At 36.2% G+C, this 26,579-nt stretch overlaps 1 protein-coding gene across 1 annotated transcript in view; it reads left to right on the top strand.

Moving 5' to 3' along the window:
- The window catches only part of LOC111144889 (PDZ domain containing 8), a 78,795-nt gene that overhangs the window by 27,564 nt on the left and 24,652 nt on the right, over positions 1 to 26,579 (top strand). Inside the window, exon 3 of the mRNA XM_022499472.1 lies at positions 15,251 to 15,353. Coding sequence (XP_022355180.1) covers positions 15,251 to 15,353 — 103 coding nt within the window. The remainder of the gene's footprint in view (positions 1 to 15,250; positions 15,354 to 26,579) is intronic.

The following is a 26,579-nucleotide window of genomic DNA, read 5'->3' as shown; positions in this document are numbered from 1 at the left end:
TCAGCTCAGGTCATGATCCCAGGGTCCTGGAATCAAGCCCCACACTGGGCTCCCTGCTCTGTGGGGAGCCTGCTTCTCCCTCTCCCTCTGCCTGCCACTCCCCCTGTGCTCTCTTTCTCTGTCAAATAAATCAATAAAGTCTTTTAAAAAATAAACAAATAAAAGAACGGATTGACTTACCACACCTTAAAAAAAATGTTATTTACGTTGTTTTTCTTCTAAACTTTGTTCTTAATATAAAAAGTAGAACTCTCAGGTCAGATAGAGTCCAAATTTGTATTATTTAAACTAAAAAGGACATGTTATTATAATGTAAGCATTTATATCTAAGTAATTTTTCTTGCTCCTGAATGTACTCTGAGCTTGTGTGATATATTGTAAACTCTAAAGCAGAAGGAAAATGACACTGTAAGGAAAGTGGAAGAAAAAATAAGTGCCCTCTTTTCGGAGGGAGGACAAAAAGAAAGTGTTTATCATTTCAATTTTGGAAACTTAAAGGTTTAAGACTCTTGAGATATTTGTTACCATGACTACTTCATTTAGTGATACGAAAAGGTTTGAGGCAAATAGAATAAAATTATTGAATGATCAAATTTTTAAGAGAACATAAACATTTTTTTAAAGATTTATTTATGGGGCGCCTGGGTGGCTCAGTGGGTTAAGCCTCTGCCTTCGGCTCAGGTCATGATCTCAGGTCCTGAGATCAAGCCCCGCATCAGGCTCTGTTCAGCAGGGAGCCTGCTTCCCCCTCTCTCCACCGGCTGCTCTGCCTACTTGAGATCTCTCTCTCTCTCTGTCAAATAAATAAGTAAAATCTTTAAAATAAATAAATAAATAAAATAAAGATTTATTTATATTTTAGAGAAGGGAGAGCATGTGCTTAGGGGAGGGACAGAGGGAGAGAATCTTCAAGCGGACTCCCAGCAAAGTACAGAGCTCAGTCTTGGGGTTTGATTCCATGACCCATGAGATCGTGACCTGACGTTCAACCCACTGAGCCACCTAGGCGCCCCAAGAACATAAACATTTAAAGCTAAAAAATTTCTGTGGACCTTATGTATGTGGATAAATTTATTTGGAATTAGCATGCTGTCATGAGAAAAGTTTCCTGGGTTTTTAGCATTTAGACATAAATACTCACATTTCTCTAGGTGAAAAAAGACCTACATGTTCAAGTTATTATAACAGCATATGTATCACTTAGCATTGTTAATAGTTTTAGGTTAACTTCCTTAGAAATGCTTATTTCTTAGTCATGTAGAACTTGACCTTGAATTGGTAAAAATAATGGAAATTTAGTAATTTTTTTCCCAAATCCATAAAACAGAACATCAAACTCATTATCCCCAGACAACCATAGTTCTCTGTGAGGATTTCTTTTTCTTTCTTAAGCTTTTTAATTTGAAGTAATGACTGTGTTTGAGGACTTTTTTTTTTTTTTAACTTTATTTTAGTATAGTTTCATAGAGTCTGCCTGAAGATTTTTATCAAACTTTCCTGTTGTAAGGCTTTAAAATGCATTTTGCCAATGAGGAAACAAATCAGAAGTATCCAAGAAAATACTGAAGTTATGGAAATAATGAAGTGGAAATAATACTGGCATTTGAGTTAGAAAGTGCTGTGTTCATATCCTAGCCATGTGCTCTTAAACTTCTGTATGTCCTTAGACAAGTTGTGCATCTCTAGAATAGGCAAGGATGCTTGCTGCCTTGTTGGTAATTGTGATCAGAGATAGGTACATAACCCCTCAGTGCCTGCTGCATACCAAGCCTTCGATAGGGTCGCCTCTTTTTTTTTTAAGATTTTTATTTATTTATTACTTTGAGAACGATTGCACAAGCTACAGGGGGGATAGGAACAGAGGGAGAGGGACAGGCAGACTCTGCTGAGTGAGGAGCGCAATGCAGGGCTTGATCCCACAACCCTGAGGTCATGACCTGAGCCGAAATCAAGAATGACATGCTCATCTCACTGGGCCACCCAGGAGCCCCAGTAGTCTCTATTATTATGCCTTAATATAATCATAGTATTTATCAAGAAGAAAACAAATCTTTAAACAAAAGTATATTTGGTTATGAGAACTGGAATTTTTTTTTAAGATTTTATTTATTTGAGAGAAAGCACAAGTTGGCAGAGGGAGAGGGAGAAACAGACTCCCTGCTGAGCTGGGATCCGATGCAGGACTTGATCCCAGGACCCTGAGATCATGACCCACGCTGAAAGTAGACACTTAACTGACGGACCCACCCAGGTCCCCCCTGGTATTTGAATTTTATTACTTTAGAAGGGTCTCACAGTGTAAAGGGAAGTTATTTTCTGATTATCTGAAATATAGTTTTGAATTTCCCAGTTACAATCTTGGCAGCAATAACAGAAATTTCCTTGTAAAAATTGGTTTTAACAGTTTGTTAAATTTTTTTTAAAAAGTCATTCTGGATTTTTTTGCGTGAATTAAAACTGATTTTTTTAACTATAGATGAACTCAGTTGCTGTATTCATAGCACTGCTATTAGAAGACTAAATTATTTCACATTTGTGCTATAATCACATTTTAAGATTATTTTTAGATTTACAATTTATCTCATAAATTATATTCCATCTTAGAAGATTTGGGGTATTTTTCAGAGAAAATATATGCCCATTTACAGTTAAATAGAAGATAAATTACATAAAAAATAACCATATAGAGAAGAAAAGATCAATTTTCTGGCAGCAAAGGAAACTTGATGGGTTACTTAGCTCTTATTTTCTGGTATACTGTACATATTCTTCAGGGGAAAAGAAATTCTGGCACCAAATTCTAGATGGGATTTGTCTTATACATCTTTATGTTAAAAGACATTGATGTAATAGATACATTTTCTTTTCTTTGGTTTATTTTATCAACCAGTTACATATTAAACAAACTAAGATTGTAGTTGGTAAAGGCAAAGCCTATGAAATTTTATTGTTTGAGAATTCTACTCCAAAGCAGTATATTTAGGATAGCCTGTCCTAATTAGAGATAGGAGATTCTAATTAAGGTCAGTTCTTCACTGAGTCAAACTGTTCTAAAGTCTGTGTTTTGTCAGTAGTTTCTTTTAAGTATTTTGTTTTACTGGGTTCCAAAAATACATTATTTAAAAATTTTTCAGATGTTAACACAAAGACAGAAAACCACAGAAGCTGACGTTCTATTCTATTACCTGGAGTCTTCCCTTATTTCCCAATTATCTGTTACCAGCATGGATTCCTTTTTTTTTTTTTTTTTTTTCTTTACTCTCCTTAACTATTTTGATGCCTAAGTTTTCCTAAATTTGGCCTCTAAGAGCTTCTTCAAACTGGCTCCTTAATGCTGCATCTGACATAAACTTGTCTTTTTTCTTTTTGATTTTTTTTAAAGGTATTTATCACTTTGTGGTATAACAGCTGTTCTAGGATCATTTTGTATCTTATCTGTCACAGTCCTAGAATCAGCTTTTTTTTCCCAAAAAGCCTTAGTTCCTTTTAATAGAAAATAATACTAAAAATCAAGGTCTGGGTGTTGGGTGTATCTGTTTCTACTCATACATAATCATGGGCCCTGTTAGTGGACAGTTAGCAAGTACATACATGTGTAGACACTTACAGGTATATGATATATATATATAAAACATACATATTTTAGAAATCATGAATTGACCCAATATTTCCAATTATAGTTCATTCTCATAGGGTTGTTTCTTGCTCCTTTCATATTTTTGTCCCTTGAACCCTGACTCCCAGTAACATCACCAGTTTACTCATTTGCTTAATCCCATAATACCTCTCAGATAGTTCCAGAATTGCTTTGTCTATATAAGTAGAGAAAACATACTTGTGAAAAAAAATTCAGGATTTATTCTCAGTTCTCGCCTAATCTATCCAAGATTAAGGGTATATGGTCAAGTACTATAGTCATGAATTAGAGTAATTCTCCCCTTAAGTGTCTTATGTTATTCATTTGAAATATAGCTGGGTTTATTTTTTTCTGTTTGGTTTCAGTGTCCCACCCTCCCACCCCTGCCTTTCCATCCTTATTGATTCTTATTTTAATATGTGGGGCATTAACATACTTCCAAAACTATACAAAAACTTATATAGACAGTCCTTACTCCACATGGAACTATGTTAACCAAAACCCTGCATATCAGAACAATGCAAAGCAGGGACAGTTCTCAGGGACAGAGTTTGAGTTGTAACTCAAACCAAGGACTGCCTGTACAGTCATTCAGATCTCCTTCATCTTTACTGATTCTTTTAGTCTAGTTCTGTCTATTACTGAATGAAAGTGTGTTTGAATCTTCAAGCATGACTATGAATTTATCTCTTTTTTGTAGTTTTGTTATTAGGTGCATAATTGTTCTTGATATACTGACCCTTTTGCCTTTACAAAGGGTCCTTTTTTGTTTCATAATACTTTTTGTCTTAATATTTATTTTGTTTAAATTGGTAAAGCTGTTATAGTTTTCTTATGTTTATTGTTTATTTTTTGTTTATTGTTTGTATGGTTTCTATTTTTTTTTCTACAGGTTTTTACTTTCAGTCTTTTTGTGTTTTTATGTTTAGATATAAATGGTTCTTTTTTTTTTTTTAAGGATTTTATTTATTTGACAGAGATCACAAGTAGGCAGAGAGGCAGGCAGAGAGAGAGAGAGGAGGAAGCAGGTTTCCTGCTAAGCAGAGAGCCCAATGTGGGGCTCGATCCCAGGACCCTGGGATCACGACCTGAGCCAAAGGAAGAGGCTTTAACCCACTGAGCCACCCAGGCGCCCCATAAACGGTTCTTTTATGTGTAGTCTAACAATCTCTGCCTTTTCATCGGAGTATTTAGTTCATTTACATTTAATGTAATGATTAAGTTATATTTAGGTCTGTCATTTTGCCATTTATTTTTTGTCTTATTTGTTTGCTTCAATTTGGTTTTTTGCTCCTCTGTCCCTTCTCTCTTTTCTTCCTGTTTTGTAAATCAAATATTTTTAGAATTTAGACTTGACACAGACCTTCAATTTGTAAAAAGTATCTTCAATATCTCTGAAACACGATAAAGTGAAGCACAATAAAAGGAGATATGTCTGTATTCAGGGAGACAGCTTCAAGGTGACAGTTTGATAGAAGGAATTAATCCTTTAATAGCACTATGTCCATATTATATACCAAAATGTGGAAAAGCCTGTTAACATTATGGATTTTGAAATTCATTTATAGGACAAGCTGGTTTAGAAGTTACAATTTCTACCTTGCATTGGTTTGTGAATCCTTCATTTAGGTTATAGTAATGTTTGATTGCATTCACTTGGTAACTTTTTTCTCTAATGGTAACTTTAAAAAAAAAATTTTTTTTTCTGAAGCAAAGAAGGCTAAATCTTAACCTTTTTTTCTCCCGGAGTAGTTGATAAATGGATGTTGTTATATTATCTGTACTTACTTTAGTGTTTGATATTTTATCTTTTTTAAAAAGGGCAAACATCTAGCAAAATTTGAAGATATTTGGGAGCATGATTCTGCAAATACTTACATTGTTATTAATAGCATTTATTATCTGCAATATATAATAAGTAGTAGACACTTTACATTAATTATTTCCAGCTCTCAGAATATCTTTACAAAATTAGTATTATTATATCTATTTTATAGATGATTCTGAACTGATATCTATTACTTGCCCAACATGCCCTATCTAGAATTTGAACCTAGGTTTTTCTGACTCCAAAATCCCACATTCTGTTATCTTTATATCCTTTAAAAAAATATTAAAAAGGAAAAATCTAGTCCTAAAATATTTCATTTTATGTTAGAAATATATAAAATTTGGAAATTTTTTACCTATTTGAGGACAGGTCATTATTTTTTAAATGTTACTTGGGAAAGATCTTGTGAGCTAATAATGAAGTATCGTTTAGATGAAGGCCAAAATCTTTCCTTCATGGAAATTAGCTCAAATATGAGACATTTAAATTTGTATGAATGATGTTGAAAAATGGGAGGAATTACTTGGAATTGTTGTTGAATATTATCCTTTCAGGTTTTAAAGCTATATACATCTATAACAATAAAGGTCTATAACTCTGAATTTGATATAACCCTACCAGATGATCTGAATTCCTATAGAGATCTTGAGACTACACCTGTATTTATTAGCTGCTGCAGTTCCTCTCAGGGGAAAAAAAAAAGTTATTTTCTTAGTTTCTATACATTTCTCTAGGCTATAGTTAAATAACCCTCCCTATAATTAGGTTACTTTTGACTAGAAGCAGATTTTTCAGAAGATTGCAAATTTGGAATTCATCTGTCCTTGGTTTCTCTTTTCGTCCCCTATCTCCTCTTCCCTAAAGTTACTGTGTTGGAAAAGAGTATTGTTTATTTTGCAGTTGCATATATCCACTGCTATTTTATATAGCAAAACAACTGTTTAATTCCACTGATTTCTGAATTGTAAATGAATTTAAGAAAATTAAATAGTAATTAGCTGACAGAACCAAAGCTGTGTTTTAAAATGCCAAATTCCAAAATTCTTTAAATGTGATGTTAGTATGCTATTTACTTATATATGATACCTATAACAAAAGTAAAGTGAACTATGAAATGAATTGTGGCCAGCACATAGAATTCAGAAGAATGTTATATCTTTTAATTTTCCCTCTATACCATTATGCCAGACTGTCAATCAGTGCTTCTAGGGTTTCTTATTTGTAGGTAGGATTGATGATAGTAACCAAAAGATAAATGCCTTTTCCCCCCTCTTTTTCTGTCAAATGTTCTTGAATTCATTCATCTCAATTTATGTAACCTAGACCTTCATTCACTAGCCATGTGATCTTGGCTAAATTACCCAACCTCTCTGTGCCTCAATTTCTAAATCTGTAAAATAGGGTAATAATAATACCTATCACATACAGTAATTATAAAAATTAAGTGAGATAATAAATGTAGATGCTCTTAGAACTGTCCCCACGGTAATTGTTAGCTGCCACCACTGCTCCCAGTTCTTCTGTCACTACTACCATCACTTTGTGTAAATAGTGTGGTGAATACAGAAAAGTGGGAAGTCCAGTGCCTGTGCTCTAAAACTTAGAATGTAGTTGGGGCTAACAGACAAAAACAGATGTATATAAAAAAGCCAGCTATACAAGGCTGTCTGGTTTGAAATGAGACTGAGAGAATAAATATTATAGAAATTTAGGGCAAGGAAAAAATATTTTGGAGTTGAAGCTGCTGTGGAAAACCTCATGGATATGAGGTACATCTTCCAAGACAGGCAGAAGGAAGGCAGATTTTAGGAAAAAAAGCCAATAAGATAGTGTAGGTGATTCCATTATTATTATTTAACATAGCACCAGAAGTCTTTAGCATTAGTAATCAGACAACAACAACAAAAAAAGAAAAGGCATCCAAATCTGCAAGGAAGAGTCAGACTTTAACTATTCACAGATGACATGATACTCTATGTAGAGAACCCAAAAGATTACACACACACACACACACACACACACACACACAAATGCTAGAATTAATACATGAATTCATCAAAGTCACAGGATATAAAATCAATATATGCAAATCTGTTGCATTTCTATTCACCAGTAATGAAGCAGCAGAAAAAGAAATCAAAGAATCGATCCCGTTTACAATTGCAACCAAAAACAATGAGAAACCTAGGCATAAAGCTAACCAGAGAGGTAAAAGATGTGTACTCTGAAAACTATAAAACACTTATGAAAGAAATTGAAGAAGACACAAAAAAATGGGAAAACGTGCTGATGGATTGGAAGAACATCTACGCTACCCAAAGAGGTCTACACATTTAATGCCATCCCTATCAAAATACCACCAGCATTTTCACAGAGCTAGAACAAACAATCCTAAAATTTGTTTGGGACCACAAAAGACCCTGAATAGCCAAAGCAGTCCTGAAAAAGAAAAGCAGACTGGAGGCATCAACAATTCCAGACTTCAAGCTAGCTATGTAACAAGGCTATAGTCATCAGGCATTTTGTACTGGCAAAAACCAGATGCATAATCAGTGGAACAGAACAGAAAACCCAGAAATGAACCCACAACTATATGGTCAACTAATCTTCACAAAGCAGGAAAGAATAGCCAATGGGAAAAAAAAAGACAGTCTCTTCAACAAATGGTGTCGGGATAACTGGACAGCAACATGCAGAAGAACGAAACTAGACCATTTTCTTATACCATACCCAAAATTAAATTCAAAGTGGATAAAAGACCTAAATGTGAGACAGGAATCCATCAAAATCCTTGAGGAGAACACAGGCAAGAACCTTTCAACCTTGGCCGTAACATCTTACAAGACACATCTCTGGAGGCAAGGGAAACAAAAGCAAAAATGAACTATGGGACTTCACCAAGATAAAAAGCTTCTGCACATCAAAGGAAACAACTAAAAGGCATTCTGTGAAATGGGAGAAGATATTTACAAATGACCTGATAAGGGATAATATCCAAAATCTATATAAAGAATGTATCAAACTCAACACCCAAGAAACAAAAATAGTCCAATTAGGAAATGGGCAGAAGAATGTTTTTTAAAAGAAAACATCCAGATGGCTAACAGACACATGAAAAGGTGCTCAGCATCGCTCATCATCAGGGAAATACAAATCAAAACCACAATGAGCTACAACCTCACACCTGTCAGAATGGCTAAAATTAACAACACAGACAACAACAGTTGTTGACTATGGAGAGAGGCCAAATATCCATCACCTAATGAATGGAAAAGGAAAATATGAGATATATATATATATATATATCTATATATATATATGTATATATGTATATATATATATATCAGTATTACTCAGCCATCAAAAAGAATTGAAATCTTGCCATTTGCAATGACATGGATGGAGCTAGAGTATATTATGCTAAGCAAAATATGTCAGAGAAAGACAAATACCATGTGATTTCCCTCATGTGAAATTTAAGGGACAAAACAGATGAACATTTGGAAGGGGGGATAAAGAGGGAAGGAACCCATAAAAGATTCAGGATTCATAACTATAGAGAACAACTGAGGGTTGTTGGAGGGAGGAGGGTGAGGGATGTACATGGGTGATGGGCATTAAAGAGAGTACTTGTTAATGATGAGCACCGGGTGTTATCGATGAGCACTGGGTGAATCACTAAATTCTCCTGAAACCAGTATTATACTATACATTAAATAACTAGAATTTAAATAAAAGTTTAAAACAAAAACAAAATAAAATCATGTAGGTGACTGGGGGAAAAGCCAATAAGGCAAAAGTGAAAATTTGTATTTTCAGGGACATGTCTGAGTGAAATTTAGATGTTTATGTGAAAAATCAGGGCCGAATTTGCTAGCAGAAGACATCCAAGGTAGTTATCCTTTAATCAGAGGGAAGTTACCAAAGGTATCTTGAAGGTGACATTAAGAACCACTTGTTTTAAGAAGTTTGTTATTTATAAGGTAGATTGGACAGAGAGAAAGGTTAAAGCCCCAGAGCCTAATTAAGAGGTGGTACAGGGTAAAGGTGAAGAGGTAAGTGCTTAAAAGGTATGGATCAGGGGGTGACTGGGTGGCTCAGTCGTTAAGCATCTGCCTTTGGCTCAGGTCATGATCCCAGGGTCCTGGGATCAAGCCCTGCATCAGGCTCCCTGTTCAGAGGGGGGCCTGCTTCTCCCTTTCCCACTCCCCCTGCTTGTGTTCCCTCTCTCACTGTGTCTCTCTCTGTCACATAAATAAAATAAGATCTTAAAAAAACTGATATGGATCAGTAGGGACAGAAAGAAAGAACAAATAGAATAACTAGGACAGGGTTTCCTGAGTGGCTGAATATGTGGATGGGTATAGGTGGGGGAGGCAAATGACAAACTGTTAAAGATTTGAGTTGAATAAAATTATGGTAAAATTGACTTTGGTTTGATCATCAAGTATTGATTGTTTTCCTAGGTATTGGAAGTTACAAAGACCAAGACACAGCTACTGCCTTTCAGGACTAGTGGGAGAAATAGAGGTATTTTTTCAGAGGGTGATAAGTGTGATTTTATGTATCTTTAGTAGTAGGATATGGCTAGAGTTCCCTGTACAAGTGTCTGTAAACTTGGGATTTTAGAAGCAAAGCAGAAGAGAGGTGCAGGGTGGCTTAGTCAGTTGAGCTTCTGGCTCTTGTTTTCAGCTCAGGTCATGGTCTTGGGGTCATGAGATCAAGCCCCAAGTTGGGCTCTGCACTCAGCGTGGAGTCTGCTTCAGTTTCTCTCTCTCTCTCCCTCTGCCCATCCTCCCACTCACATGTGCGCTTTCTCTCTCTTTCTCTCTCTCTCTCTCTCTCAAAATAAATCTTTAAAAAAAGAAGAAGAAAAGAAGTAAAGCAGGAAGAAGACAAGGACTGGACATTAGGTTTGGTCTTTGTCATAGACAAGAGAGTTGAGTTCTGAGTTAGGATGGTTTCGGAGGGAAGGGAGAGGGTAGTATAGGCCCTAAGCATGTATAGGAGGAGGTCAATTACATTTGATTCTTCTCACAGCCAGTGAGTTGATATTTGACTCCCTACAGGTGCAAGACTCCCTTCAAATTAATCATTTAAAAAAAAAAGAAGAAGAATTTTTATTTTTCTTTTCTGGTGTAAATTGAGATTCTAATAGAAGGGCACATTGAGAATTACTTTCCTTTTCTCAATGGTTTGGTCTTGAGTCATATAAATTCTGTCTCTTTCTTGATAGGTGGTGTTTGTGTTTATGTTTAACATGAGGTTCCAATATACTTTTGCCTTTAAAAAAGTTAACCTTTTGAACTTGGAAAGAACTTTCATAGAATTAATAATATCTCTTTCAGGAGACAGGAATCTAAAGGCAATTTCCTTTGTCATTTTGTTCAGCAGTATGTACTCTTCCCCCTTTCAAAGTAGTATAGTAAAAAAATTCTGTACTGTTTCTTGCTTATTCAGCATATATTGAGTGTTCATTTGACTCAAAATATGTATTAGCCAGTGATTGTAACTGTGTATTTCTGGTGTTTATATAATCTGAATGTAAAGCCTTTGTTTAACTCAGGATTGAATTTTAAGTGGCATAGGGATGTAAGATGAAAATTGATTCTTCTTTTAAAGGTTCTGCCTAACCTAAAGCAAATGCTTTCTAAATGTACCTAACTAGCTGGTACTTGTGTTTCTGGTAGGAAATTCTTCCTGGCATTTCTTCAGAAATCTACAAGTTTTTCTAAATCTCAAGAGGTACCAGTCAAGAAGTCAAGAAAGTGGGGGGAAATGTTATATAATTCTTCTGTGAGAATTAAAGCTTAACATTCAACATAGTCATTATTGGGTGAAGGAATCCACTGATTACACATCAAGAGCAAGCACAGGAAACATTGACATAGGAAGTATGTCCTGAGGACCAGACATGAAGTTTATAGAGGGGAGCAGTCGTGGTCTGAGCAGTCAGTCTTGGGTATGGGTTTTTTGGGTTGTTTTTTTTTTAAAGATTTTATTTATTTATTTGACAGAGATCACAAGCAGGCTGAGAGGCAGACAGAGAGGGGGAAGCAGGCTCCCGGTTGAGCAAAGAGCCAGATGCAGGGCTCGATTCCAGGACCCTGAGATCATGACCTGAGCCGAAGGCAGAGGCTTAACCCACTGAGACACCCAGGCGCCCCTTGGGTATAGCTTTTGCCCTATCTGCTAATTGGGAGTCATTCTTGCAAACAAAATAAATATTAATAAATTTACATACATAGTACACTTTATACAAACCCTAGTAAATGATGCTTTTTTTTTTTCAAGAAATAAATTTTCTAAGCAAAGTAAATCATTAAATTGGCAGTATGACACATGCTTCTGTGTTTCGTTGTTAACTTTTCTGAGAGAAGCTAAAGTTAACTTTGTTGGAGTACTAATAATGTTTGCTAGCTTTTTCTAGTATTTGAATATTCACTATAGGCTACAATTCTTTATAATAAGTGCTTTAATGGAAGAAATGTAAAGAGAAGATTTGAATGTTGTGGGATACTCTGACATAGAGTCATAAATTGATCTAAAATCGGAATTAATAAAAGCAATATCTATTTCAATGGTAAAACCAAATTCTGGACAATCAGGCAAAATACCTTCATTATTAAAAAGAAGAAATAAAGTTATCTTAAGCAATATGAACCCTAACATCCAATCTGGAGGTGTTTTTGGAAATACTTTTAACAGTTGGATTAACCAGTTGTTAGCAATGCAAAATTAAAGCTTTCTCTGTCTGGGGTCAGGTTTATTAGGGCAACTTTAAAATTTCTCTGTTTAGAATAACTATTAAACGTTAAATATATATGTGGTGTTTCAATATTTTAAATGATTTTCATTTGGAATTTATTTTGTTTCAGGATACCCTTTTAACGTTTTCTGTTATCAAATGCCAGATAAAAATCACAGTTACGTTTTACTGAAATACGAATCTTGTCACAGTATATTGATTCATAGTTATGATAAACCAAGTATTATCATATCTTTTTGTAACAAACGTTAAAGTGTTTAAAAGTTTTAGTGTAACCCTAATAATCATTACTGTTGATTGTCATGATATCATGCATTATTCTTTTTTTTAATCAGCTTTATTGAGGTAAATTCACATACCATACAATTCATCTGTGTAAAGTGTACAATTCATTATGTTTTAGTACATTCACAGGGTTGTACAACCATCATCACAATCTAATTTTAGAACATTTTTGTCCCTGCTAAAGAAACCCCATACCCATTAGCAGTCAATCCCTATTCCCCCAGTTTTCTTCCCCAGCCATGAGAACCATTAATCTACTTTCTGTCTCTATAAATTTGCTTACTCCAAACCTTTTATATAAATGTGGATTCATACAGTATGTGGTCTTTTGTGACTGGCTTCTTTCATTTAGTGTGATTTTGAGGTTCATTCATATTGTAGCATATATCATTAATTCATTTCTTCTTATTGCTCAGTAATATCCCATCGTATGAATATGCCTCATTTTATTTCCCTCTTCATCAGATGATGGACTTATGGGTTTTTCACATTTTGGCTATTAAGAATAATGCTGCTGTGAACATGGATGTTAAGTTTTGCATGAATGTACACTTCCATTTCTCTTGGTTATATACCAGGAATGGATGTGCTGCATCATATATTAACTTTTTTAAGGAACTGCCAAACTATTTTTTCCAAGTGGCTGCACCATTTTACTTCCCTCTAGCAAGGTACAAGTATTTGTTTCTCTACATCCTCTCCAGTACTTGTCTCCTTGTTTGATTAGCCATCTAGTGAGTGTGAAGCGGCATCTCATTGTGGTTTTGATTTTCATTTCCCTGAGGGTTAATGACGTTGAGCCTGTTTTCATGTGCTTATTGGATATTTGCATATCTTCTATGGAGAAATGTCCAATTTTAAATTGAATTATAATAAATCCTTATGAGATACCTAACTCGCATATATTTTCTCCCATTCTGTGAATTGTCTTTTCACTTACTCGATGATGTCCTTTGAAGCACAAAATTTTAATTTTCTTGTAGTCCCATTTATTTGTTTTCCCCCCTTCGGTACTTGTACATTTGCTTTCCGTTTTTAAACCATTGCCTAAGTCAAGGTCACAAAGATTCTCTTACATTTAGGTCTGTGACTCATTTTGAGTTAATCAGTGTTAAGTTTTGTGTTATTCTTTAAAAAAAAAAAACATTAAAATGGTGTTATAAAAGTATGACAGAAGTGTTATTGTTTCAGGGAAGGATTCTGATAAATGTGCTTTCTCATTCCTAAATCCTGAAGATTAATATATTTTGGGAATTGAGGAGCATTAGCTAGTGCCTACCCTTCTGTGCATGATAGTAAAGGCTTGTAGGTAGTTTACTCTTTTGAACAGATGGTGGCAGCAGAGCTTTGATGAATGAAAATTCTCATTTTTCTAAACAGTATTTTATAATTATGAATCTTAACTTTTTGGCAGTAGGCTGTTAAGCACTAAGTTTAAATTTACTTTTAAGATTAAAAACTATCTAAATTTAGAGTTGTTTTTGTCTTCATTTTGCCATGAGTTTATTCAGGTTTTTAGTTGATGAAGCCAGTTTGTGAAGTATGGACATGATTTGCTAGCAGTCTCCAACCTTAGGACACGGTTTTCTCATATTACTCTAATATGTTTTATTTACCTTTTTTTTTTTTTAGATTTTATTTATTTATTTGACAGAGATCACAAGTAGGCAGAGAGAGGAGGAAGCAGGCTCCCTGCTGAGCAGAGAGCCCGATGCGGGGCTCGATCCCAGGACTCTGGGATCATGACCTGAGGCGAAGGCAGAGGCCTTAACGCACTGAGCCACCCAGGCGCCGCTCTTTTTTTTTTTTTTTTTTTTTAATCTCACTTTTACCCCCATGATCTTTGTGTGGACATCAGATAACAGAGAAGTAGTCAAAATGTTGATTAACGCTAAAGCTATTCTCAAACTTAGTCCTGAAATACATTGGTAGACTTATGTTCTGATTTAGAAGACAGGTAATAGGGAAGCTAGACATGAGGGTAATATTTTTTTCCTTCAATAATAAAACTGCTTACATCATCTCAAGATTGGGCCTGAGATTTCCTTTTTAGTTCTGAATATTAAACAGTAAAATTAGGTGATGCAGGTATTCCTTGACAGTTGTGTTCAGGATAATAGAAATAGCAAACACTTGTGGAGCACTTAGGGTCTGCCAGGTGCTGTACTAAATGCCGTGTATGCATTTGCCTTCTTTTGTTCTCGTAACAGCTCTAAGGGGTATTATTTTTGCCCTGAATTTTTCAGAGAAAGAGATGGGTTTTGAGAAGTTAATTTGCCTAACTTCCCACTATTAGATGGAGAAGTGTGTGGGTATGTTCATAAGTAACTATATTGTACTATCTTAAGTGTGTGTTTTTATAGGGGTGGTATGGTACTATGTGTATCACTCTGCAACTAATTTTTTAAATTCAACAGTCTCATTCAAAGATCTGTAACTTTTGCTACAATCTATAGATATCTGGTCAGTTTGTTTACCTCATGAATACATACTACTTTCTGCTTGATTTCGCTGGGAAGAAAGAGTTTGTCCTGGAATTTCACCTAAATTTGGCTTTACTTCACTTTTCCACTAGAGGGTGTACTAAGTGTTTGACGTAATTTTTTTTTCTGTTTCCAAAATTATAAATAGTAATGGAGTAGTTTGTTATTTCTTGGCATTGTAATCAGAATAATTTTATTGTGTATAACTGGTGTAATAGTCTCCCTGTTTTATTTTTATACTGCAGGTTACTCATTTTTGGATCCTATGACAGAGAGGCAAATATTCATTGTACACTCGAGTTGAGCAGTGGTGTTTGGGAAGAAAAACAAAGGAGTTCTATTAAGACGGTACAGTAGATTTGCATAGTTTTACATCTTTCTAAAGTTTTGCGTTCTATAAACATACCTTTAATAATGTTTCTATATTTATAGAGTTATTTTTGTTCATGTACAAACAATTGTGAACAGCTCTTATTTGTCTTAATGTAGCACAATAGCGAAAAAATGAATCTCATAAAACTGTGGTGTTCAGATCACTTGCTTGCATTAGAAACCTTTTCTAATTTTCCTTCTAGAGCTTTAAAGTTATTTCACAGGGATGGAATTAGGAAGAATTCTAAACACCTTAGAGAGCAAGAAAATTTAGAGCCTTCTTTCATTTGGTAGATGTTTTATGAGTGCTTACCTTATACTAGGTGCTGTGTTAGTTTCAGGAAACAGTCCAAAAAAAGAAAAGACCCTGATTTTATGGTGTTAGCATGGAGTAGAGGTTTAGCATGAGGGTTAAAAGAAGAGAGAACTGAAATACATGTTACAGAATGGAGATAGAAAATGACAATAAATGGGTAAACCAAAGAAGTGAAGGAGGTAATTTCCAGAGATTGACAGATACTATGAAAAAAATAGGATTATGATAGAACAGATTCTTCAGAGCTGGTGATAATAAGGAAAACCTCTAAAGAGATGACACTGGAGTGCAGGATACCCCAGTTAGAATTTCAGATGAATAGTGAATAATTTTGTTTGTTTCAAGTATTTACCTAATTTTTATATGCTAAGTCTGACGACCGTTCACTGAAGACAAGGCCTGAATTGTGAAGAGGAGCAAGCCACATGGACTCTGGGGAAATGAGGCGGTGGAAGGCATTTCCAGCAAAGGCAGCAGCGGATGTGTGAGGGCGTGTGAGTTTGAGGAACGAAAAAGAAGGCTAGTATGGCGAGAGCATGATATGAGAGCTAGAGAGTCACGCTTAATCTTGTAAGGGGTTTGAATTTCATTATTTGTGGTGGGAGAGTTTTAAGACATGATCTTGTGTACATTTTGCAGTAAATGTTCTACTTGTATAGACAAAGGATTATAGGAAGACAAGAGTAAACCTAGAGAGAGGTTGGTTAGGAGGCATTTAGGGGCGTTGTTGGTTACTGTAACTAGGTGGTAGCTGAGGAGGTAGAAAAAAGAATGGATTTGGGCTATGCTTTTGGTGTATGAAGGACTTAGAGTTCTGGTTTCTTTTTTTTTTTTTAGTGTATTTTTTTCTTTTTAATGTAATGGTTTCTTTTTTGATAAGAAGGAAGGAAACAAACAGTCACCTAAATTGCAAGACTGAAAAAACTGTAAAGACTTTTAAAATATTTTAAATGCTAGAATTAAACAAAAATAGTGCTTTGCTCTCAACATGTTTTAATTGGATTTGGTTGGATTGTTTTGAGCCCTTAAATGAATAAAAATTGTCACTAGTTATTGGTTAATTTGTTTCCAAAATGAGTTGGTAGTTTCTGAATATTCTGAATAAAAGTTTTAATCGTAATTATTATGTGCTTCTTGTGTTTTGCATAAATCTAGTAGTCCATTAAAGATTTAGAGCATTTATCAAAATTATCTACAGAGTATCTATACTAAGCCCACAATGTTTCAGAATTTTATGGCTGGAGCCAGGGGTGTTGGGGGCAGGCTATGTCCTAAAGGAACCAATCCCCTTTTTTTAGATAATTTATTTCATTTATTAAGTATATACTGAAATATTATGGGTTTGGTGGTAATAAAATTCCAAGAGTGCTTCTTGGAACCCCCAAACCTTGCTGGAGTTACTTTTTAGTCTTTTGAAAAATAAGATCCATTTAGCACATCAATAGTTTTTTTTGCAGGAATAAATTATAGTTGTATTCTTTAAAGATGTATTTAAGAACTTAGATATTTCGTTGTTTCTATTACGTTTAATTCTTGGTGGCAAAAATAATAATAATAATAATTCTTTGTGGCAATATAGCCAGTTCTGTGATTATTATTTGTAGCCAATACTATTTCTCTGTTATGTCTTCATTATGGTGAATATGTACTTCTGAACTATGCTACCTAGCTGTTTTATAGTAGTAATGATGTGCTTTTGGTATTTCTAAAATAACCTGTTATTCTTTGTAGCATCTTAAAAAGTAGCCATAGTTCTCAATTTTTAAAATAGGTCTGTAAGCATGTCTCCATGTTCTTGGAGAACATGACTTTTTTTTTTTTTTTTAATCGAACCACATGTTTTATTTTTCTGAGCTCCGTATTATCTGAAGGTAGAAACACATTTTTAGCATATATACAAATAGGATGTGTACTTCAGTGGGATTTCTTCAGTCCCCATATTTTAGAGAAGGTACTAGAGCTCTTTCTGGAATATCTAGATTTAGGTATATATGTCAGACTTAGTTATATTCTAAATATCTGAGGTTATCTGAATTCTGGTTGAGGATTTTTTTTTTTATTAACATATAATGTATTATTTCCTTCAGGAAACATGTCTGTGATTCATCTTTTTTTTTTTTTTTTTTTACCTTTTTAATGGTAATTTGGTATTTGGATGTTCTTTTGACCTTAAATTGTTTCTAAATTAACATAATTTCTTTGTGTAATAACTGTTGTGAATATCCTTACAAAAAATTGAGTAGTATGAAATTCTTTTGGAATAAATAGAGTAATTTTGACCAGGGTGGGATAATAGGGAGGAGTAAAGCTGGAAAGGGAGGACAGGCCACAGAGTTTGAATTTATGGAAGTAGTAAAGAGCTATTAAAGATTTTGAGCACAGTAATGACATGGTTAAAATGATGGTTTTTAGGAAAGTCTCCCATTTCTTTGGTGGTCATTCGTACCTCAGCTTTCTTTTAAGTTACATCTCAAACAATTTGAAGCAATTCCTCAGAGGAATAAAATAACCAGTTTGTTCTGAATTACATGAATACATGAAAAAGCATTTTTGTTTTATCCAGGTATGAAATGGTCATAACTTGCCATTGCTAATGGCATTTTCAGTTTCCCTTGTTATATTTGCAAAAATATGAGATTAGACAGCTTTAATATTTTACAGAAAAGGTTAGTAAGACTTTAATCTTGAGTCACAATTTTAGGTCTTCGCATATGTCATAGGTAGTTTTGGAGAAGAATTCTAGGTTACTAATTACATCTGGTGTCGAAAATGTCAGCAGCAGTTAAGTGTCTCCAGGCATTAAATTACATATGACTGGATTTAATGACTCTAGGGAGAAGAATTCATTGTGTTCTTTAGGACTACATAAAAGATTACAGACTAGGATTTGATAATTTGCAATATATTGCAAATTGGGATAGAAAAAAAGAACATCATTAAAAAATAAGTGTGTGAAGGTATTTGATGAGTTTAGAAGCTATCTTTGTATAAATACGATTTTCAGGCTTAAATTAATTTTTTAAATGTTGAAATTCATTCAGTGAAGAGAGCCACTAGTTTCAGTGAATATGTAGAATGAAAGAAACTTAAGTCTTTCCATATTTTAAATGTGTCTTTGGGTCTTTAAAGCATTATAATGTATCTTATGTTGCTGATAGTGGAAGATCATTAATAATAACAATAGATGAAAAAGCTTTAGGGGACACCTGGGTGGCTCAATGGGTTAAGCATCTGCCTTTGGCTCAGGTGACCTGGGATCCAGTCCCATGTTGGGCTGCCTGCTCAGCGGGAGTCTGCATTCCTTCTCCTCCTCCCTCTGCTGGTGCTCTGTCTCTCACTTTCTCTCTTCCTCAAATAAATAAATAAAATCTTAAAAAAAAAAAAAGAAAAGAAAAGCTTTAAGTTTGTAGTGTTTGCACAAGTGTTGGGAGGTGGAGATGGAACGGTCTTAATGCATTAGCTGCACGTATTAGCAAAACCAAGTGAATAGTGGTTTAAGCAAGAAAAAGACTTGTCTTGTATGAGAAGCTGTGAGTTAGGATGGCAGCTCAGTGATACTCTAAGCACAGAGCCTTGGCTCTTAACTGGCTTCCTCCTCCATCACCCCTAGTGTGGGATTTTTATCCTCATAACTACAAGATGTCTAGTGCACCCCTGGGTATCCACCTTTCAAGAAAAAAGTGAGGTCGGGGCACATGGGTGGCTGTGTCAGTTAAGAGTCTGCCTTCAGCTCAGGTCTGTCTGAGGACTTATTTTTAAGGGAATTTTTCTTATATATTGGGATGTAAGTGAGTAATTGAAAAGAATATGGATTTCTTCCTGTTTTGAAATGGACAAATAAATAGAAAGGAATCTTCTGGGTCCCTGAATATACAGTAGATGGGCAGAAGGGAGATACTGGGACAGTCATGTGTTCAGTAAAAATGAAAGCACTTCATGTCTTATGGAACCCACTGTGCAGGTTCCCAAGGGAACTGTGGTTAAAAACATTAGGAGATGTCATGATATTTCAGATCTTCCTGAAAGATAAGAAGTAATAAATCCCTGAAGAGTGTTGTTTAGCTGACATTTGGGGAGAATCCATAAATGATAATTTCGAACTCTTAATCAGAATGAGTATATTCAGAGGGTTATATGGTGTCCACTGGCAACACGCGGTTGGCAACTGCTATAAGAAAGGCTTTAAGAGGGTCAGCCTTACCACAGATTGTGAAGTCAGAAGAATTCACCTCCTAGATTCTAGATTTTATCTGTTTTGACCTGAGTGGTACTTTTTCTTCTCTTCATTGCTACTTCCCAATCAAAAACCTCAGTTTTTTTTTTAAAGGATCTGATTCTGAAAGATAATTTATATCAGGCTTCCTCAGTTTTCTTCTTAAACATACCCTTACAATTAAAGAGGCATCTGAGGATATGATCCCTATTTTCAAAGAACTGTAAGTATGAGAGAGGCATGGGAACCAAATATATAACGTGAGTCTGTGAAATACTTTGCCCAGATACAAAGAGCCAAAGCCTTTTGCCTAGAGGATCTGTCCTTGTTCCATTAAACCCCACTACTCTAACAAAGATTGGACTGAGTGGTGTTCTCATAATTAGAAGACATTTGAGAGTGGTAGTAGTGGAATCAGTGTAGAGCAGAGACAAGGAGACCTCTGAAACTCAGGAGATGGGATCTGAGTGGAAGGATGACCTTCATAATAAGATGAGCCATGCTCAGTTGCCCAAGATTGAGCCTGATTCAGAGGCAATCTGCCTTATTATAGATCACAGTGAGTCTCCCTATACTTTCAAAGTAAAAGTTGAGGCATCTGAATCCAGGAAACACTTGGTAGAGGGACCATAATCAGTTGAAAGAAAGTACAGTTAATATGGAACTCATTCCCTGTCTAATCTAATATTACAGTGCTAAACAGCCGTATAGAAGAAATGGACACAGTAAATGCATTTCAACTTTCAGAAAGTTTTTGATGAAGAGCCATACAAAAGGTTTCTAAATTATTTCTTTAGCAGATATCTGTATCTTTTGTTACAGGTAGAGCTGCCTTAAGGACAAAGATCACCAGGTGTAATATCTGCAGTGGTTGAGTCTAGGACTTTGACCCGTTTTCACAGATGAGCTGAAACCACACTATCCAATGGAAATAAAATGTACACCATTACGTGATTTTAAATTTTCTTGTGGCCGCATTTTAAAAAGTAAAAATAAATAAGTGAACTTAATTTTAATAATGTTTTACTTGATCAGTATACCCAAAACATTGTTATTGCAACATGTGATCTACATAAAAAGTGAGGAGTTTGGGATTTTTTTTTTCCTTTTAAAGTCTTTGAAATCTGGTGCGTATTTTATAATTATAACACATCACAATTCATCCTAATCACGTTTCAAGTGCTCAGTAGCCACATGTAGCTAGTAGCTACTCTGCTGGACAGTACAGAGCAAAAAGAAGGATGTACAATATAATATGCAGATTTACACATGGCACAGAACTTTTCTAAGATGCTCCCAAGTTAAGAAGAACAAAATGAAGAAAAAGCTCATAGGACAGTTGCATAAGAATTCAAAACTATGCTTAAAGTATATGAGATCTAGGATCCTTAAAGAAATAAATATGTCTTTGTGCCTCCAAACAAGAAATTTCAGCTTAACATGAGAGTGGTGTCACACAATGAATACACTTATTTAAAAACCGTGAAATTCTCACAGAATTAATTTTTTGTGCAATCCTGGTTTCTGTAATACAAGTAATTTATGAGAGCTAGATAATGTGGGGAGAAAAAGGTAAAGTTAATAGGGCAGTGAGATAGCCATATATCGATAAGTGAATGGGGAAAAGTTAGTGATCTTCAGCTAAAAGTACAAAGGTAGGTGAATGATTAATGGAAGCATAAAAACACAAAAAATAAACAGTAGGATGATCAACAAATATACTGAGCAAGGAACTAGATCTTTAGGGCAATGAAAATAAATCATGTCCCTGATGGTTGATGATCAGATGATATAAACGCTAAAAGAAATTTACTTAAAAGGTCTTTGATAATTCTGCACACTGACTACTTGCTGGTAGACTTTGTAGAGAGACAAATAATGCTATGTGTACCGCACCTAGTAGACACCCTGAAGTGTCCCAGTTGTTCAGTCAGTGTCCCAGGAGGGTAAGTGGAGGATAAGTGATCATTTTGAAATATAAATCTGATCTTTTGGTTGCATTCTTAAATTTCTCAATGGTTTCATGTAGCTCCTAGAATGAGACAAATTCTTTGATGTCCCCCACAAAGCACCCCCTGGCCTGGCCTCTGTTTCTCCAGTCTTCTCTTCTACCCTCCCGTTCGGCTTTAGCTATCCTGACCATCTTTCACTCTTGCAGACTCGCCGTACTCTGTGTACCACACAGCTTGGAACATGCGCTCCCGTCCCCCAGCCCCTTTCCTGCATGCGCATTACCGGTACCTTTCCCCATTCTTCAGGTCTCTGTGGCAGCCCTTAGCTTGTTCACCCCTACACACATTACTGGGCCCGAGCCCTGCACCATGTGCGATGGGGCTGACCTCCGCTGGCAGTTTTTCCAGGGCTTTAGTATCCGTTGACTCTCAGCTGCGTCGAACCCATGTGAAGTTCTGATGGGAAGTGGAAGTGGACCCGGGGGAGCCGGGGCATGCTTCCTGTTCCCCTTGGCCTTGGACAGCAAACATGCTTGGTAGCTGTTGTCTCTGCTCCAGGCTCTGGGCGTCTCCGAGGACAGACCCACCGTGCTTCCTGCTTACGCTGGGTGCTCTAGCATCTGGCTGGTCTAAGACCAATCCCCTCTTGTCCTTCCAGCCTAAGGTTCGTAGTGACTTTTGCTAGTATCCGAGTCATTCCACTGTCTCCCGTTTGGTTTTCAGTTTTATCATTGGGTAACCATTCCTCTGTTTTGACGCACCCCTGTTTCAAATACTAAGGTGTTTTCTGATCAAACCTTATCAAGCCCTGGATGATACTTCAACCAGTCATCATTCTTCTAGAAAACTTTGCCTAGTGAGCATAAGATACATTGGGAATATCTTTTTAAAAGATTTTTTATTTATTTATTAAAGAGAGTGAGAGAGAGAGAGAGTGGTGTGAGCACACGAGCAGGGGGAGGGGCAGAGGGAAAGGGAGAAGCAGGCTCCCCGCCAAGCAGGGAGCCTGATGTGGACTTGATCCCGGTACTCTGGGATCACGACCTGAGCCGAAGGCAGACATTTAACCAACTGAGCCACCTAGGCATCCCAGGAATATTTCTCATAGTTGGCAATTCATACTTACATTTCTATGATAATTTGATTGGTGTTATCTTCACCAGTGTCTGTCTTTATCACAAACACTATGATTGTTTTTGCTTATAGCAGTCGGCATTTAGTGGGAATTCAGTGAATGTTTTTGGGAATACTGAAAATGACTGACTAGCTATGAGCCTCCATTTACCCTTGGCCTTTTTTCTTCTAGACTTCTAGGTTTCAACATGACTTATTCACAAAATGAGATTTACTACTCAGTATTCCTTCTGTTAAAAGCCTAGTTTTAATATATTTTTTTAAGATTCTATTTATTTATTTGTCAGAGAGAGAGAGAACACAATTAGGGGGGAGCAGCAGATGGAGGGAGGAGCAGGCTTCCCACCAAACATGGAGCCCGATCCAGGACTCAGTCCCAGGACTCCAGGATCATGACCCGAGCTGAACGCAGGTGCTTAACCGACTGAGCCACCAGGGAGTCCCAAAAGCCTGGTGTTTACACTGAGGGTTTTAGTTTACAAATGTGGTACATAATGGTATAATGGCATTATTAAAAACATTAAAAGAACTTCTCACTCTATGTATATAGTTCAGTGTAGCCTAAATAAAATGACTGTGATCCAAAATTTTACTTGTCTTACTTCCCTTTTGGTTTTGGAGAGTTTTAGAAGTCTTGCTGAATGATAGCTATCCAGATCTGTCTACAGTTTGTTGACTATACGTACAAAGAGTCAAAAAAGAGTTCCCTAAAGAACTGTGATTACAAGTAAGAACATCTGAGACAGGCAAATTTATAAATACATTAGATGCTTCTGAGCTGGCATTTTGGTGTGTTTGCTTAAGGCCAGATGTCTTGCAGATAGCATTTTGGTGTTCCTATTTAACCATTTGCCATTTACAGTCTTAATCTTATCAAAAGGAAGAAAAAGATTAGGTCAAATAAAGCTTTTTTGAAAATGCCAGTTTTTATGAAAACTCTGGTTTAATTCAATTTGATAATATTTGTGAATACAGTAGGGACTCAGTGGAATTTTAATCATATATAATGTTCTGTAATTTGGCCTCTTAAGTAAACTAAATGCCTTTTAAGCTTTAGTTGTAAATCCTATACAGCATTTCCACTCTTAAAGTTCATCTAGCTTAAAAATGAGGGCTGCAGTTCTTTGTTTCATAGTTTCTTAGTGTGTTTAATATGATTGTGAAATACTGTTGAAAGAGTAGGAACCTAAGTTAAAATATAGAAACATCAACTCCAATTCACGTAAGGCACTCTGTGAGTATGAAAAAGAAGCCCAAGGGGTGCCTGGGTGGCTCAGGCAGTTAATTGTCTGCCTTCAGCTCAGGTTGTGATCTTAGGGTCCTGGGATCGAGCCCTGCGTGGAGCCCCGCATCAGGCTCCTTGCTCAGTGGGAAACCTGCTTCTCCCTCTCCCTTCTGTCACTCCCCCTGTTTGTCCCCCACCCCATCAAATAAATAAAAGAGAAAAAAAAAGAAGCTGAATATGAGGTATAAGGAGTGAAGCAATGAAAAAGTAAGACCAACAGTAGGATCAACAGTACGGGAGCATAAGTATTATAGTTAGCATTTGAATGTTCTAAGAGAGTTTGAGAACCAAATACTATGGAGGGGAGATAGCATTCTTCTAGGAAAACCAAGAAAGAATAGGAGGTGACATTTGAGCCAAGCTTCCCAGGTGTATATGTAGTGTTTTGAGATGGTAGGGAGGGCATTTCAAGGTGAAGGACATGAGTTAAAACCAAATAAAGAATGAGAATGGTTGAGTATGTTTAGGTTACGTGTTATCCAGATTGACTAAAGAATATGGTAGTGTAGGAAGATTATACAAAACAGCAATAAAAAGGTTGGGCTGTATTACAGAAGTGCTTTAAATACCAGACTAAGAAATTTAGCTGTTACTCTGCAAGACAGTAGGAGTTATGGAAGCTTTTAGAATGAAAGTGATCTCATCAGAATCTTGGTTTAAGGCAACTTGGTTCTGAGTTTGAGTCGTAGCTAGCTCACGCTAGGTCACTTACTGGCAGCATGATCTCAGTCAGCATCCTCAAATCCATCTCCACAAGCACTTTAGTCCTCTATAAAATGGGACTGGTAGTGCTTCACGTGGATGTAGGAGGGATAAATGAAATCTCTATATTAAAATGTCTCATTCAAGGGACACCTGGGTGGCTCATTTGGTTAAGTGTCTGCCTTTAGCTCAGGTCATGATCCCAGGGTGCTGGGATGAGTCCCACATCTGGCTCCTTGCTCAGCGGGGAACCTGCTTCTCCCTCTGCCTGCCACTCCCCCTGTTCTTGCGCTCTTGCTTTCTCTCTAACAAATAAAAAAAATCTTTAAAAATAAATAAATAAAATGTCTAGTTCAGTATCTGGCATACAGTATTTAGTAATTAATAACTTCACTAAACCTGGCAGCAAATGGATAAAGTCAAGCATGATTTATGAGGGAAGGAAGTGAAACAGTAGAGATGAGGGGCAATGAAGAGTCTGAACCAGAATGGTGGCAATGAAAGTGGAAAATAGAATCAATGTGGCTTGGATACCACTAGAAATGCGGCATTTGGGGAGAGTGAGATGGGAAGCCAGAAGGACTGAAGCCATGAGGTGCCAGGAAGAGGAGAAAGAAGATCTCATTCTGGACATGTTGGGTTTGAGGTACAGTGGTTATCAAAGGTCAGTCTAGACATGGAATTTTGTTCATGTGCTGCTTTGATCTGCTGTTTTTTGTTTTTATCCTTCTGATGCTGTCATTTAAGTCTTGACATCTAGTAAGTTGAACACTTTAGTTGGGGTTATATGCTCTGTTTTAGATCTCTTTTTCAAGTAAAGAGAATCAGAATGGTTTCACAAAAAAGTAGTAAGAATCTAAAAATTTTTAGAAGAGCTTTTGAAAACAAGTTAAGAAAATAATATTAGTAAAACTTAAACACTGTTTTTGAATTTTGTTCCTCATGACCCTCCAGTTTACTGTGGTCCGAGTAATACTCATTCACTCAGTCCATACTTTGTCATGAACTAAAGCATCCTATTTATGAGGCAGAGTACACCTCCCACAGAAACCCACGTAGCCAGATAGCTCATTTCCCAAGTCATACTCTCAGAAGCAGGTTGCAGAAGTAGGGAATAAACAATTAGAAAAGTGTTGGGTGTTACCAGAGATCCTGCAGTAGCATACACCTCCCTGCCCACAGATGTTCATTCCCCTAGTCATTAGGAGCAGTAACAAGATCTGAGCACTCTCTTGTGCCAGTCATGATTGTAAGACTCTGTATGCAACAGCCATTTAATTCTCTTAGCAGCCTCATGAAAATAGGCACGCTTGTCGTCACCGTTTTATATGGGCGGAAATGGAGGCACACAGAAAGTAACTTACCCGAGTCCCCCAGTCTCACATCCAGGCAGTGTGACTCCAGAGCTGGTGGTCTTAATTCCTGTACCATCCCACCAGTGGTGGGTTCAGATGTGGCCCCTTTGACTCTAGTTCTGTGCCTGCAGAACAAGTTATTTCCTAGTCTCTCAAATGGACATAATAGTAACAGTACAAGGGTTAAATATCTGTGAAACACTTGGCACAGTATCCGGCCCATAATAACTATAATAGATAACTAT

This window comes from Enhydra lutris, unplaced genomic scaffold (assembly GCF_002288905.1).
Source record: "Enhydra lutris kenyoni isolate GAN:26980312 unplaced genomic scaffold, ASM228890v2 scaffoldscaffold12, whole genome shotgun sequence".
Lineage (NCBI taxonomy): Eukaryota > Metazoa > Chordata > Mammalia > Carnivora > Mustelidae > Enhydra > Enhydra lutris.
This window is presented reverse-complemented; position numbering and strand designations above follow the sequence as displayed.